The following is a 17,171-nucleotide window of genomic DNA, read 5'->3' as shown; positions in this document are numbered from 1 at the left end:
CAGAAAACCAAGAGTCCATCCGGTTAGCAGGTCACAGGTTGAGCCGAATCGGTGGTCGAACGTTCCGTTGTGATCGGTGTAGCTGTGGTGGCGACGTCGGCACAGGCGGTGTTGGCGACGACGTCGCAGGTGCTGGCAGTGTTGGTGCTGGCCACTGGCGGGATGACTCCAAAAGCGAGCCGGAATCTTCCGTGTCCTCCAGTATGGGCAGGGGGACAAGGGATGGACCTGGTGGGGACAAATACGGGGGCGCCAGGAGGGTGGCGCAGGGGGGGAAAAGGGCGTGTGATCGGCACCTGAGGGAGCCAGGTCCCGGAGCGAGACTGTGTCCTGGCGGCCATCAGGGAACTCCACGTAGGGGGAAGGGAAAGTGAAAGCGACAGGGAGCATGGAGTTAAATGGCAAGATACGCAGGAGGATAACATGTAGGCAGGTGGATTTAAGCTTGATGCAGACTAGGAATTCAACAAAAAGGAAGGATAACTTTGGACATCTTAGGACTTCCAATATCTGTAATGATAAGAAAGTTAGCATTAAGGTACTTTACCTGAATGCTCGTAGCATTTGTAACAAAGTAGACGAACTAATGGCACAGATCATCGTGAATGATTATGATGTGGTAGGCATCACAGAGACATGGCTGCAGGGGGTTCAGGACTGGCAGTTAAACATCCAAGGATATACAACCTATTGAAAAGACAGGGAGGTGGGCCGAGGGGGTGGGGTTGCCTTGTTAGTTAAGAACAAAATTAAATCTATGGCACTAAACGACATACGGTCGGATGATGTGGAGTCTGTGTGGGTAGAATTGAGGAACCACAAAGGCAAAAAAACCATAATGGGAGTTATGTACAGACCTCCTAACAGTGGTCAGGACCAGGGGCGCAACATGTACCGGGAAATAGAAAAGGCATGTCAGAAAGGCAAGGTCACGGTGATCATGGGCGACTTCAATATGCAGGTGGACTGGGTAAATAACGTAGCCAGTGGATCCAAAGAAAAGGAATTCATGGAATGCTTACAAGATGGCTTTTTGGAACAGTTTGTCATGGAGCCCACAAGGGAGCAGGCTATTCTGGACCTAGTGCTATGTAATGAACCAGACGTTATAAAAGATCTTAAAGTAAGGGAACACTTAGGAAGCAGCGATCATAATATGGTTGAGTTCAGTCTGCAGTTTGAAAGAGAGAAGGCAAAATCGGATGTAATGGTGTTACAGTTAAATAAAGGTAATTACGAGGGCATGAGAGAGGAACTGGCGAAAATCGACTGGAAGCAGACCCTAGTGGGGAAGACAGCAGAGCAAAAATGGCAGGAGTTTGTATGCATTATTGAGGACACTGTACAGAGGTTCATCCCCAAGAAAAGAAAGATTATCTGGGGAGGGATTAGACAGCCATGGCTGACAAAGGAGGTCAGGAAATGTATCAAAGAAAAAGAGATCCTATAAAGTGGCCAAAAGCACTGGGAAATCAGAAGATTGGGAAGGCTACAAAAACAAACAGAGGTTAACAAAGAGACAAATAAGGAAGGAGAGGATCAAATATGAAGGCAGGCTAGCCAGTAATATAAGAAATGATAGTAAAAGTTTCTTTCAATACATAAGAAACAAACGACAGGCCAAAGTAGACATTGGGCCAATTCAAACTGATTTCGGAAGGCTAGTGATGGGAGACGAGGAAATGGCTGGAGAACTTAATAAGTACTTTGCGTCTGTCTTCACAGTGGAAGACATGAGTAATATCCCAAAAATTATAGAGGGTCAGGGGGCTGAGTTGAGTATGGTTGCCATTACAAAAGAGATGGTGCTAAAAAAGCTAAAAGGTCTTAAAATTGACAAATCTCCCGGCCCCAATGGGCTACACCCTAGAGTTCTGAGAGAGGTGGCTGAAGAAATAGCGGAAGCGTTGGTTGAGATCTTTCAAAAATCACTGGAGTCAGGGAAAGTCCCGGACGATTGGAAGATCGCTGTTGTAACCCCCTTGTTCAAGAAAGGATCAAGACAAAAGATGGAAAATTATAGGCCAATTAGCCTAACCTCGGTTGTTGGTAAAATTCTAGAATCGATCGTTAAGGATGAGATTTCTAAATTCTTGGAAGAGCAGGGTCGGATTAGAACAAGTCAACATGGATTTAGTAAGGGGAGGTCGTGCCTGACGAACCTGTTAGAATTCTTTGAGGAGGTGACAAGTAGGTTAGACAAGTAGGAAACCCAGTGGATGTGGTCTATCTGGATTTCCAAAAGGCCTTTGATAAGGTGCCACACAGGAGGCTGCTGAGTAAGGTGAGGGCCCATGGTGTTCGAGGTGAGCTACTGGCATGGGTTGAGGATTGGCTGTCTGACAGAAGGCAGAGAGTTGGGATAAAAGGTTCTTTTTCGGAATGGCAGCCGGTGACCAGCGGTGTCCCACAGGGTTCAGTGTTGGGGCCACAGCTGTTCACCATATATATTAATGATCTGGATGAAGGGACTGGGGGCATTCTAGCGAAGTTTGCCGATGATACGAAGCTAGGTGGTCAGGCAGGTAGTGCTGAGGAAGTGGGGAGGCTGCAGAAGGATCTAGACAGTTTGGGAGAGTGGTGCAGGAAATGGCTGATGCAATTCAACGTGAGAAAATGTGAGGTCTTGCACTTTGGAAAAAAGAATCCAAGCATAGACTACTTTCTAAACGGTGAGAAAATTCATAATGCCAAAGTACAAAGGGATCTAGGAGTGCTAGTCGAGGATTCCCTAAAGGTAAACATGCAGGTTGAATCTGTGATTAAGAAAGCGAATGCAATGTTGTCATTTATCTCAAGAGGGTTGGAATATAAAAGCAGCGATGTGCTACTGAGCCTTTATAAGGCTGTGGTTAGGCCCCATTTGGAGTACTGTGTCCAGTTTTGGGCCCCACATCTCAGGAAGGACATACTGGCACTGGAGCGTGTCCAGCGGAGATTCACACGGATGATCCCTGGAATGGCGGGTCTAACATATGATGAACGGCTGAGGATCCTGGGATTGTATTCATTGGAGTTTAGAAGGTTAAGGGGAGATCTAATAGAAACTTACAAGATAATACATGGCTTAGAAAGGGTGGACGCAAAGAAACTGTTTCCGTTAGGCGAGGAGACGAGGACCCGTGGGCACAGCCTTAGAATTAGAGGGGGTAAATTCAGAACAGAAATGCGGAGACATTTCTTCAGCCAGAGAGTGGTGGACCTGTGGAATTCATTGCCGCGGAGTGCAGTGGAGGCCGGGACGCTAAATGGCTTCAAGGCAGAGATAGATAAATTCTTGATGTCGCGAGGAATTAAGGGCTACGGGGAGAATGCTGGTAGGTGGAGTTGAAATGCCCATCAGCCATGATTAAATGGCGGAGTGGCCGAATGGCCTTACTTCCACTCCTATGTCTTATGGTCTTATGGTCTTATGGTAGGCATACTGGGGGTTGGCGTGGAGCAGGCGTACTTTGTCCACCAGGGCTTCCGCCTTGTGGTGCCTGACATGCCTACGGAGAAGGACTGGGCCCGGAGTCTTGAGCCAAGTCGGGAGCGACACCCCGGATGTAGACTTCCTAGGGAAGGCAAAAACACGTTCATGGGGTGTACTGTTAGTTGCGGTGCACAGTAGTGACCGAATGGAATAGAGCGTGTCAGGGAGGACCTGCTGCCAGCAAGCGGCTGGGAGGTTCCTGGACCATAGGGTCAACTGGACGGCCCTCCATACCGTCCCGTTCTCCCTCTCTACCTGCCCGTTTCCCCGGGGGTTGTAGCTGGTCGTCCTGCTGGAGGCGATACCCCTGCTGAGCAGGAATTGACGCAGCTCATCGCTCTGAATGAGGATCCCCTGTCACTGTGCATGTAGTCGGGGAAACCGAACAGAGCGAAAATGGAATCCAGGGCCCTGATGACGGTGGCAGACGTCATATCCGGGCATGGGATGGCGAAGGGGAACCTAGAAAATTCTTCGACCACACTAAGGATGTAGGTGTTGCGGTCGGTGGAGGGGAGGGGCCCTTTGAAATCCACGCTGAGTCGTTCAAAGGGGCGGGACGCTTTCACCAGGCGCACGCGATCTGGCCGGTAGAAGTGCGGCTTGCACTCGGCACAGACCTGGCAGTCTCTGGTGACTGTCCGTACTTCCTCGACGGAGTAGGGCAGATTGCGGGCTTTGATAAGGTGGTACAAACGAGTGACCCCCGGATGGCAAAGGCTCTCGTGCAAGGCACGGAGCTGGTTCACTTGTGCGCTGGCACATGTACCTCGAAAGAGGGCGTCTGGGGCCTCGTTGAGCTTGCCGGGGCGATACAAGATCTCGTAGTTATCGGTAGAGAGCTCGATTCTCCACCGCAAGATTTTGTCATTTTTGATCTTGCCCTGCTGCATGTTGTTGAACATGAAGGCTACCGACCGTTGGTCAGTGAGGAGAGTGAATCTCCTGCCGGACAGGTAATGCCTCCAGTGTCTAAGTACGGAAAAGTGGCCTGCAGTCCGTACCGGTCAACCATTTGGTCCATTTCTCGTTGAAATACCGAGACCCCGTTTGTGACGCCGAAGGGAACCCTAAGAAATTGGTACAGGCGACCGTCCGCCTCGAAGGCAGTGTAGGGACGGTCTGATTTACGGATGGGGAGCTGGTGGTAGGCGGATTTCAGGTCAATTGTAGAGAAGACCCGGTACTCTGCAATCTGATTGACCATATCAGATATGCTTGGGAGGGGGTTCGCGTTGAGCTGCGTGTACCGGTTGATGGTCTGGCTGTAGTCCACGACCATCCTGTGCTTCTCCCCAGTTTTAACCACTACCACCTGGGCTCTCCAGGGACTGTTGCTGGCCTCGATGATACCCTCCCGAAGCAGCCGCTGGACTTCGGACCTGATGAAGGCCTTGTCCTGGGTGCTGTACCGTCTGCTCCTGGTGGCGACGGGCATGCAATCTGCGGTCAGATTGGCAAAGAGGGAGGGAGGCTCGACCTTGAGGGTCGCGAGGCCGCAAACGGTGAGGGGAGGTAGGGGACTGCCTAATTTGAGGGTGAGGCTCTGGCGGTTGCATTGAAAGTCCAGGCCTAGTAAGAGTGACGCACAGAGGTTGGGGAGAATGTACAGACGGAAACGGTCGAATTCCATGCCCTGTACAGTAAGTTTAACCAGGCAGGAGCCCCGGATCGGGACAGAGTGGGAACCGGAGGCAAGGGAGATCTGCCGGTTGGTGGGGTGGACCGCAACGGAGTAGCGCCTTACCTTGTCCGGGTGAATGAAGCTCTTGGTGCTCCCGGAGTCGATGAGGCAGGAGGTCACATGGCCGTTGACGAGCACCGTCGTGGAAGAGGGTGCCAGGTTGCGAGGACGGGACAGGTCGAGCATAACGGAGGCGAGTAACGGGCGATCGGCAGCCGAGTCTGATGAGTCCGACGAGTAGCAGCAGCGATCCAAGTCCCGTGGTCCCGTCCCGAGGGGAGGACAAAATGGCAGTGTCTGGTGTACCTGTGTGGAAGAAGATGTCGGCGGACAAAATGGCGGCGCCCATGGAGCGCGCGTTGTGGGGGTTGGGACAAGATGGCGGCGCCCACTGATCGCACGTGGGGTCAGGGGCAGCGGACGGCAGGGCCCATTGTGCGATCGGCTGAGGCGAGGGGGGGAATGCGGGCGCGATAGCGGCAACCGTCCGGGAATGACACACCACTGCAAAGTGGCCTTTCTTGCCACAAGCTTTGCAGGCCGTGGTACGGGCCGGGCAGCGCTGGCAGGGATGCTTCTGCTGACTACAGAAGTAGCATCGGCGACCCCCAGGGTGCGCGGTGCGGCGAGCACCGCAGACGTAGTGCGCGGGGGCGGCTGCTGGGGGGGCTGGTTGCGGGGTCCACGAGGGGTAGGACGGGTGGGCCTAGGGGTCCGTCTGCTGGGTGAACGAGGGGTAGGACGGGTGGGCCGAGTGGCTAGCGGGGTAGGATCGTGCACTACGGGAGGCGGCCGTCATTGATAGCGCCAGAGTCTTTGTAGCCGCGTGATCGAGAGCGGCCCCTTCCAGCAGTCTTTGCCGGATGGGGTCCGATGCAATGCCCGTAACAAAGGCATCCCGCATGAGTAAGTTTGAATGTTCCATGGCTGTGAGGGCCTGCAGTCGCAGTCTCGTACTAGAGGTATAATGGCCCTCCAGAAGTCCTCAATCGACTCACCCGGCTGTTGGACGCGAGTAGAGAGTAGATGTCTCGCAAACAGGGTGTTCGTCGACTGTGCGTAGTTTTCCTTGAGCAGTTCCATGGCCCTGGCGTAGTCAGGCGCATCTCAAATTAGCGGAAAGACGCTGGAGCTGAGTCTTGAGTAAAGAAGCTGTCGTTTTTGAGCCTCCGTCGGGGGAGGGTCCACTGAAGAGATGTAGGCCTCGAAGACTGCAAGCCAGTGAACAAAGTCTTTCTTGGCGTGGGACGACTGCGGATCCAGCTGCAGGTGGTCAGGTTTGCTCCTGATGTCCATGGTGTAAGGAAAATCTCACAGCAATAAATTGTGGCGCTAACAATTGTACACAAAGACTCGAGTGAAGTACAAGAGAGGCTTTATTGCTGTGAGATGCTGTTCCTCCGGCGGCAGCTGTAGAATAGTATCTCAGTGAAACTAGTGCATATTTATATACAAGCTCCCTGTGGGCAGAGCTAGCCGGCAGGGGCTTACCGGAGAAACCTGTATTACAGGTACGGCCATACATCTCCCGACTGCAAGCACACATATATACAGTGGTTGGATCACCACAAGTGAGAACAAACCAAGTTTATTCACCTCTCATCATAGCTAATGCCCTCCATACCAGGCAACATACTGGTAAATCTCGTCTGCACCCTCTCTAAAGCCTCCACATCCTTCTGGTAGTGTGCCGACCAGAATTGCACACTATATTCCAAATGTGGCCGAACTAAGGTTCTATACAGCTGCAACATATATCATAGATCATAGAATTTACAGTGCAGATGGAGGCCATTCGGCCCATCGAGTCTGCACTGGCTCTTGGAAAGAGCACCCTACCCAAGTTCAACACCTCCACCCTATCCCAATAACCCAGTAACCCCACCCAACACTAAGGGAAATTTTGGACACTAAGGGCAATTTAGCATGGCCAATCCACCTAACCTGCACATCTTTGGACTGTGGGAGGAAACCGGAGCACCCGGAGGAAACCCACGCACACACGGGGAGGATGTGCAGACTCCGCACAGACAGTGACCCAAGCCGGAATCGAACCTGGGACCCTGGAGCTGTGAAGCCATTGTGCTATCCACAATGCTACCGTGCTGCCTGACTTGCCATGCTACATGACTTGCCAATTCATGTACTCAATGCCCCGGCCAATGAAGGCAAGCATGCCGTATGCCTCCTTGACTACCTTCTCCACCTGTGTTGCCCCTTTCAGTGACCTTTGGACCTGTACACCTAGATCTCTCTGACTGTCAATACTCTTGAGGGTTCTGCCATTCACTGTATGTTCCCGACCTGTATTAGACCTTCCAAAATGCATTACCTCACATTTGTCCAGATTAAACTCCATCTGCCATCTCTCCGCCCAAGTCTCCAAATAATCCAAATCCTGCTGTATCCTCTGACAGTCCTCATCGCTATGCACAACTCCACCAACCTTTGTGTTGTCCACAAACTTACTAATCAGACCAGTTACATTTTCCTTTAAATCATTTATATATACTATGGACAGCAAAGGTCCCAGCACTGAACCCTGCGGAACATCACTAGTCACAGCCCTCCAATCAGAAAAGCACCCTTCCATTGCTACTCTCTGCCTTCTATGACCGAGCCTCTTCTGTATCCATCTTGCCAGCTCACCCCTGATCCCGTGTGACTTCACCTTTGTACCTGTCAGCTGGTGGCAGCCCCTCCTCCATGGTCTCCAGCAGTATCCTGAGCTCTGTATCCCCGAACCTTGGGGGCCGCACTTCAGGGTGACATCTTCTTGTCTGGAATGCGTGTGTGTGGGATGTGGATTGCTTTCATGCAGCTCCAGCTTGTTAGGCTCTCCAGTGCCAATCCCGTCCGCAGTGAATCCAACGCCGGCGTCAGTTGGAATTGCACTAGTTCCATGTGGCACGAACGGTGGCACATTGACATGTTGTGAATTGCTCCGGGACTGGCGCCGCCATGGAACAACTCCCATTCAGTCTCAGCGTCAGCATTTAGTCTCTCAAACAGAGAATCCAGCCCCTTGCATCTTTCCCTTGGTGAATTCAGCCTCTGTGCCTTGCTTGTTCAAGGAGAAAAGCTGAGCATTGTATCATTGTACCATTCTTAGGCTACAGGGGCATCCTCAATTGTTGTAAACTGGACAGTCTCCAGATAGCACCAGCAGATTGCAAAGCCCTATGAAGCATTCAGCACAGTCACTGTGCTATGTGAGGCAACCGGCATGATAGTCAATTTCTTTGTTCTTTATTCTTTCATGAGATGCGGGCATCGCTGGCAAAGCCAGCATTTGTTGCCATCACTAATTGCTGAGAGGCATTTCTTTTAAAAAGAGTCAACCACATTGCTGTGGATCTGTGGGCCAGACCAGGTAAGGATGGCAGATTTCCTTCCCTAAAGGACATTAATGAACCAGGTTGTATACAACAATTGATAATGGTTTCATGGGCATTAGACTTTTAATTCCATGGGCGCGATTCTCCCAAACAGGGAGAAATCGTAAGGCTGGCGTCAAAAACGGGCGGGTTTGACGCCAGCCTCCCCCTCCCCGACCGGGAACCGATTCTGGTCCCCGGTCGGGGCTAGCATGCCGCGGCCGTGAACTCCGGCATCGCGGGCTTAACGAATTTCGTTAAGCCCGCTTGCCAGAGTTTGCGACGGCTGACGCGTCACATGACGTCAGCCGCGCATGCGCGGATTGGAAGACTCCAACCCGCGCATGCGCGGATGACGTCATCGCGCATTTGCGCGAAACCCGCGCATGCGCGGGCCGGGATGCCCCTCAGCTGCCCCGCGAATTGATACAGCGGGGCGGCGGAAGGACAAAGAGTGCGCGGGAATCGGACCCGCTGCCCGCGATCGGTGCCCACTGATCGCGGGTCCATGGCATCCTTGGCACGGCCGTGGTACTGCCGTGCCAATCGGTGCCATGGTTGCCAAGATCCGAACTTTACGGCCGTTTTTACAAACGGCCAGACCAGGTGTGTTTGCCGTTCGTAAAAACGGCCGTAAAGGGCTTGGACTTCGGCCCATCGGCCAGCTGAGAATTGCTGCTTGCCGTAAAAAAACGGCGGCAGCGATTCGTGTCAGGAGTGGGGGGTGGGGGGGGAGAATAGCGGGAGGGCGTCAGACTAGCGTGGCCGTAAAAATTTACGACCCCCGCTATTCTCCGCACCGTCGTGAGTGCGGAGAATTGCGCCCCATATTTTTATTAATTCAAATTTCACCATCTGCCATAGCAGGATTCGAACTTGGGTCCCCAGACCAGTACCCTGGGTATCTGGATTATTAGTCCATGACAATACTACTACGCCACCGGCATCCCTAACTGTAGCACCTCTGTCCCTAGTACAATCCATGCCACATAACTTTGCGACAAGTTTAAAGCCAGAAAGTCTCGACATACCACATGGAGAGCTTTAACTGGAAAGATTTGGTGATACGGGCTGTTCACCTGAGTATAACAGAGGGCAAGGTCTTGCAAGCACTGCATACGTGTACCATTGAGCAACCATATTCCCAGGGAAGCAATGAACTGCCACAATGGAAGACCTCAGAGGGTACTTTAATGAATGGCAGGAAACTCAGAGTGGGCTCTATTGCAAGGATGCCCTCTACTCACCCAATTTCCTAAAATGCAGTTATCTCCAACCATTGTGTCTTTGAATTTCATCGATTCATTTATTCAGTTCCTTGTTTAGTGTTCCCTCAATATAATTTATGGACTGGAGCATAGGAGGAATTATCACATAAACCAAGACCAAGATCCATCTAGTTTGCCTTATGCCAGCCTGGTAGTCAATAATGAAGATGTTGACTAATCATAACAATTAGTTTACACTAGACCCAAACAGGTTGTGAGGAAAACACCAATGATGCAAATAAGTGGCAGATGAAATACAATGTGGAAAAGTGTGTGGTTATGCACTTGGGTAGGAAGAATGGAGGCACAGACTATTTTCTAAATGGGAAAAGGCTTAAGAAATCATAAGCACAAAAGAATTTAGGAGTCCTAGTTCAAGATTCTCTTAAGATTAACGTGCAGATTCAGTCGAAAGTTAGGAAGGCAAATGCAATGTTAGCATTCATGTCAAGAGGACTAGAATACAAGAGCAGGGATGTACTTCTGAGGCTGTATAAGGTTCTGGTCAGACACCATTTAAAGTATTGTGAGCAGTTTTGGGCCCCGTATCTAAGGAAGGATGCGCTGGCCTTGGAAAGGATCCAGAGGAGGTTCACAAGAATGATCCCTGGAATGAAGAACTTGTCATATGAGGAGTGGTTGAGGACTCTGCGTCTCTACTCATTGGGAGTTTAGAAGGATGAGGAGGATCTTATCGAAAGTTACAGGATACTGAGAGGCCTAGATAGAGTGCACGTAGAGCCAATGTTTCCACTAGTAGGAAAAACTTGAAGCCGAGAGCACGGCCTCAGACTGAAGGGACGATCCTTTAAAACAGAGGAGGAATTTGTTCAACCAAAGGGTGGTGAATCTGTGGAACACTTTGCCACAAAAGGCTGTGGAGGCTAAGTCACTGAGTATATTTAAGACAGAGATAGAAGATCAGGGGTTATGGTATTATGGGCCAGGATTTAGAGAACCCCAAAGTATATCATGGAGTTCACCTGACCCACAACTTTTAATAGATTTTGGTTATGGGGAGCCTAAGGGCCCACTTTGCAGATGTGATGCAACAGAGAACTAGAAGTATTTTTAAACAGAACAATGTTTATTCTATGAATCCAGTTCATATTTTATAAACACACAGTAAACAGTTTATCAACTACAGACACTGATACTTTCCCAAATACAATGGGCGCGATTCTCCGCTGCCCACGACAGGTCGGAGAATAGCAGGAGGGCCTTCCCGACATTTTTCCCAACCTCCCGCTATTCTCCCCCACCCCACGGCCGCCCCACGACACGAATCACTGCTCGCCGTTTTTTACGGCAAACAGCGATTCTCCCCTGGCCGATGGGCCGAATTCCCAGGCCTTTACGGCCGTTTTCACGAACGCAAACACACCTGCTCTCACCGTTCGTGAAAACGGCCGCAAAATGCCGTCCCGGACAACCATGGCACCAATTGGCACGGCCGCACCACGGCCGTGCCAAGGGTGGCATGGGCCCGCGATCGATGGGCACCGATCGCGGGCAGCGGGTCCAATACCCGCGCACTCTTTGTTCCTCCGCTGCCCCGCAGGATCAGTCCGCGGGGCGGCTGATGGGCATGACGGCCTGCGCATGCGCGGGTTTGACGCATATGCGTGATGACATCATCCGCGCATGAGCGGGTTGGAGCCGTCCAACCCGGGCATGCGCGGCTGACGTCATCGTGCGCGTCTGCCGCCGTGACGCTTGGCGCGCGGGCTTAGCGACGGTCGCTAAGCCCGCGATGCCGTGCTTCACGGGGCCGCGCTGCTAGCCCTACCCGGGGGGGAGAATCGGGTCCCAGGAGGGGGCGCGGAGGCTGCCGTGAAACACGGCCAGTTTCACGGCAGCCTTTACAACTCTCCACATTTGCGGAGAATCGCGCCTAATGTTCTATAGGTAACCCTTAGTAACTTTCCTAACAACATCCATATGCCCAAAACACTTTTTAACAAAGACAGCAGGTTTAAATTCTCCACAGAATCAGGTATCACTTTGAAATTATCAGTGAGCTGAAGACATTATTTAGCTTGTAGAGAGAGATCATAACATCTTTTTGCTGTGAATACAGCTCTCCAACTCTGAAAACGAAACCAAAAACACACTGCCAACTCAAAAACGAAAGTAAAAGACAGACAGCCCAGCTCCACCCACACAATGACATCACTGCCACTATTTGATGAAACACACTTTTCTTAAAGGGACTCTCACATGACGATAGGGAGAAGGCAGGAGAGTGAGGATGAGAAACATATCAGCCGTGATTGAATGCCAGAGTAGACTCGATGGACCAAATGGCCTAATTCTGCTCCTGTGTCTTATGGTCTTATGGAAAGGTTTGCAAATCAAGAGGCATGTGTTCCTCTCAAGCATGCTGTACTTAACTATGTCATATCTTATTCATGCAGTTACTCAGTGAATTTCATGGAAGTAGTATAGATATTATATTTCCCGTGAGCATTTAAGGAAAACATTAGTTGTTTTTCAAGCTGTGCAAGTCTCCTCTTAACTTTATACGGGCTGATTCTATTTTTATACTTGTATAATGACTGTAGATTACAATGTATAAGTCAAACTGCAATATAAGAGGAGCCCATTTTTCAGCCCCAACATCATGGACGGTATTCTCCCGCCGCGTCTGCCTGGCACCGAGAGAATCCCGCCCGAGGTCAATGAACTTCTCCATTGCCTGTGTCCCGCCTGCGGCGTCCTTGTGGCGGGCGGGGCAGAAGAATCCAGCTCCATGTTTTTGCTCTCCTATATGCCGTCAACCACAACATACTATATTCCCTTTAGAACTCAGTCTCAATTTTGCACCCCACAAATGGATGTTTTCTTTTTACTTTGCCTTATAATTGGATGCATGGGGTCAAGTAGGTGATATCAGATGGTGTTGCAAAGATGCACGGGACTTTAAGACATGCTCATACAGAGCAGGCCACAGGTGACAAACAATAAAGGTGGTGGCTTTGCCCATGCCAGCGATTCACTTCAACTCAGTGTAGAATTCAGCACCTGTTATTGGAGGAGCTTTCTGAAACTTCAAATGGTCATTATATATTGATATCTGTGCCATTTTCTTGCTGGTCCTTCTGTATTGTCTGATCATAGCTAAATCCCACAATTATTTTGCCCAAATGCGTTAGTCTCATGCTGTGGTATTTACTATCTTTTAGAGAAAATTAAAAACTATGGCAGGTTTCTCAAATGATCACTTCCAAGGACAAGGGATTATTGTTAGTCTCAAGGCATATTACCCACATATATGGTAAGAATTGGGCAGAAGGTTCAAAAAAATATGAATTGAGCTTCCCTGTTATCTTGGATAGCAAATGCACTGCTCAGTGTGAGTCTGGCATATACAGATTAATAAGATTGCAAGTTCGACCTCCAATTTCTGTTCATTTGGCTGATCTGGCTGGAAAGGGAAGGACTCCTTCAATTGGGCTCAGTGTAGTTGGGTGAAGCTCAAGATCAGCGCAGTTTGTCACACTCCCTGCGGCAGATTCGCCGGCAGCGGGACAGGCGAGCCACGCAAAGCGCCATAGACACCGGAAGATCCCAGCTGCGGTCAATGGCAAGCCGGGAAACTGCCGGAAAACACCCTGTGAGGGGCGCGAAAAGTCTCACCCTTCGTCTTTATAAATGACTTTGTTTGAAAGTACACATGCCGGGATGTGAGTTGGGGGACATTCAGTTGTGAAGCTTGCCGTGGTCAAATAGCAGGTCTCAATGCAACTGGCGAAGGTGCATGAGGGGCAACAGGTGCACTGTCAATCTCGCCAGTGGGAAAGGTGAATTCGCGCCAATAGGGAAGGCGGTTGGTTGGTTACAAAAATAGAATTATCTTTGAGGAGAGGAGATAAAGAAGTAAGCAGGAAATTAATTGTACTTTGGTGATTCTCTAAAAACTGTTTCTGTTGATAGGATGAAATGAAGATCCCCCCTCCTATACCAAAGAAGCCGTCAAAAGGAAGATTGCCCGCGATGCGGGAGAAGTCTTTGGAACTTGCTGACAGACACAGACAGGAAGCAAGAAAACGGCTCATGGCTGCTAAGCGTGCAGCTTCATATCGGCAAAACTCGGCCACAGAGAGTGCAGATAGCATTGAAATCTACATCCCTGAAGCCCAGACGAGGCTTTGACATTGCACAGTGCCACTTGGCAGGAGCCTTGTCTTTAATTTCAACTTTACTTCTGAAGTACAAGGGATGGCAAAGCCAGGCTGCGGGCATAATTTGAATCCTGCTATCTGGTGTCGGCACTCGCAAACATTAACATTCCTCCTGTGTTCCTTTATGTTGTCACGGTGGACCAATTATATTTTCTTCAGTTTTTTTAAAATGAAGCTGCAGTCTAATATATTTTGTGCACACGTTCTTTATGATGCATCCGAGTGAAAGAACAATCCGAAGAGAGTTCTGGTAAGACCCAAGAAGCATGCTGCTGTAAGCATCCCGCAGTCATTTGAACTTATTTTTGAACTTTGTTTCATTAGGAAACTGCAGTTCAGCAGGACAAAAATGTCAGACCTGCAAGTCAGTGAAAGTTTTATCATTCAGTTTCACTGGAATTATCTTTCCATTCTGGTACTTTCCAGTCGTATATTCTTAATGTGACACATTTCACCGAGGCATTGTGACGGTAGCTAAATTTGTCACTGGTCTTAGGAAATAGATTATTTTTTAAAAAAAGATTCACACACAGAACTGTGAACGCTCCACAAATCTGACTCTGCAAAGTGCTGAGTTCAGTTAGAATTTCAAATTATTCTACGACCCAGCAGTTCCTTATTGTTCCTCCATTACAATGGACCCTTCTCACTGGGGAGTGGGTGACACAAAGAATTGGAAAACTGTCCCTTTACTTTGGGGACCTGGATATGAATGCAGCCCGCCCAGCTGAACAGGTTGGAATACTCCCCTCAACATCCCCCGTCTGCCTTTCTGGACAGGAAAACATGATATTAGCAGTGTTAACTCACAGACAGAACTACAAAAGTGCCAATTGTAAAAAATAATGCATCTCCTCTGTCTCTCTCTCTCTCTGTAAAAAGCCAATATGAAATGAATTCTAAAAGACTCAACCGAGTTCTCAGTAAGCCCCAGACCACAGCACAAAACCTTACCCGCACCATGGCACTCACAGCATCTTGATTAGCAGCCCAAGCTGGTGTAAAAAGGCCAATATTTTGTACTTGTGCATCTGAGGAGGTCCCTGCAGAGTTCGCAATTAAGGCAACTTTTCAGGAGGATGCAGTGGAAGGTTTGCGTGCCATTTTCCTGTTGGGTGTATGTAACCTGGATTGAATGATACTGACATTGGGTGGGGACCAAAAGGGAACATAATCCTTTCGGTGGCGTCCTTTCACCTTGAGCCCCATATTCAAATTACCGTGGGCGGCACCGTAGCACAGTGGTTAGAGCCACTGCTTCACAGCTCCAGGGTCTCAGGTTCCATTCCTGGCTTGGGGCACTGTCTGTGTGGGGTCTGCACGTTCTCCCCGTGTCTGCATGGGTTTCCTCCGGGTGCTCCGCTTTCCTCCCACAGTCCAAAGGTGTGCAGGTCAGGTGGATTGGCCATGCTAAATTGCCCTTAGTGTCCGAAAAGTTTTGGTAGGGGTACTGGGTTGCGGGGTTAGGGTGGAGATGTGGGCTTCAGTAGGGTGCTATTTCCAAGGACCGGTGCAGACTCAATGGGCCGAATGGCCTCCTTCTGCACTGTAAATTCTATGAATATATTAAATAATGTCAATTTTAATCAAATATTATCACCTCCACATTTTCTGCTGAAACCTGATGGACACTGGTGAAGAAAAAATGATTGCAACTGTGCTAAAATGGGGAAAGGGATTGAGGCCAAGGGCTCAAACAGGAGGAAAGGGATCAAAGTTTTAAACCACTAGAACCAGACTGTGGGTGTTCGATGTCTTCACGGGGACTGATAGTAGACCTATTTGCACCAAGGGAGATGGTGAAAAATATTAAGTTGTGCTTGTTTGTTAAGATAATTCCGACTTACTGGGATGTATTAACCAAGAAAAATGTGTAATATGCAGTGGGCTATGTAATGGCAAAACGAATGGGTAATTCTGTAGGAATGAATGCATGGTATTTGTGAGTTTTACGGTAGCAAAGTGGATTATATGATATTATACAGCACCATAAAAGCAGGTTCCACTAATACATTGTAAAGTTCAGTGCTGTAAGGCAAGTCATGGGAGGGTTGGCAGCGGAGGGATTGCAGGAGCCTTTACTACACCGAGGCTGCTACAATTGTGATTAGATATTATTCCTACTTAGTGGTTATTACTGGGACAACCATTCTAACTGATGAAACTGATTTCTATTAAAGTCTTTCAGAGAACAGTGCAATTCTTGTGTGTAATTGGAGCGCTTTAACTGATTTTGCTTCTTCTCTGACTTCTATTTCTGTCCATCTGAAGTTGGCACTGGCTTCTGTACATAAAGTTGCCGATGCAGATTCTTCGAACATTTCTTACATGCGTACACCGTGCAGCTCCGCTTGGAGGACCTAATTGCAGGTTGGTTTTCCAGTGTGCTCAGGCAAGCGCCACCATGCCCTTGTATACATTATCTATTAGTTGTCAGCACGGCAGGTTAATAACTGAGTTGATAAAGTGGTGTTGGAAATCCAGTACTCAGGCAACATCTGTGGAGCGAGAAAGAGAGTTTAAGTTTCAGATCGGTAACCTTTCAACAGAACGCACCTGACATTTTTCATTCTGTTTCTCCATCCACAGATGCTGCGCTACACTCTGAGTGTTATCGCCATTCTCTGTTTCGTTTCCAAGTTTCAGCATTTGGCTTTAATAATGAAGTTTTCTGGTTTCAAATCTGTAATAATATTGCCACAAATTCCAAACCTGGTCGGCATTCCAACATCTGGCAGCTAATCTATTGACTGCGTGCAAAGAGACATGAGTGGTGAGTTTGAATTTAAAGCGGGAAATGCTGAAAATATTCAGCAGGTCTACCAGCGTCTGTGGAAAGAGAATCAGAGTTGATGGGCAGAATTCTCTGATCGCCGACACTGAAATCGCGATCGGCCGGAGGATCTGCGTTTACGTGTTATTCCGCACGCTGTATGGACGGCCTTAAGACATCACCTTAGGCCCTGCCTGTGTTCAGCGCCACCACAGTTGGGGGGGGGGGGGGGGGGTTCAGCTGGTAGGGGGGGCTTCGGCAGGGGCTGGGCAGACTGGTGGGTAGTGGTCCGGTGGTGGCAAGGGGGGTTACAGGGGGGGCAGTTTTTGACAGGCGGCAGCCACAGACCCGGCCGTTCTGCAGCCGTATCCACATGTAAAGCCAGGGGCTTTACGCTGCTCGGCTGCTAG

General features: G+C 49.5%; 1 protein-coding gene across 8 annotated transcripts in view; it reads left to right on the top strand.

Annotated features, from left to right (window-relative positions):
* Nucleotides 1–17,171, top strand: part of dlgap3 (discs, large (Drosophila) homolog-associated protein 3) — a 1,017,459-nt gene that overhangs the window by 988,981 nt on the left and 11,307 nt on the right. For 7 of the 8 annotated variants that reach the window (XM_038801108.1, XM_038801129.1, XM_038801086.1 and 4 more), the window contains one exon: nucleotides 13,741–16,177. In XM_038801108.1, the coding sequence (XP_038657036.1) occupies nucleotides 13,741–13,959 (219 nt within the window). In that variant the 3' untranslated portion in view covers nucleotides 13,960–16,177. Of the gene's footprint in view, nucleotides 1–13,740; nucleotides 16,762–17,171 lie in introns of those variants that run through there. The other variant, XR_005461097.1, reaches the window with a different exon arrangement.

The sequence above is a fragment of the Scyliorhinus canicula genome, chromosome 1 (genome assembly GCF_902713615.1).
Source record: "Scyliorhinus canicula chromosome 1, sScyCan1.1, whole genome shotgun sequence".
NCBI lineage: Eukaryota > Metazoa > Chordata > Chondrichthyes > Carcharhiniformes > Scyliorhinidae > Scyliorhinus > Scyliorhinus canicula.
This window is presented reverse-complemented; position numbering and strand designations above follow the sequence as displayed.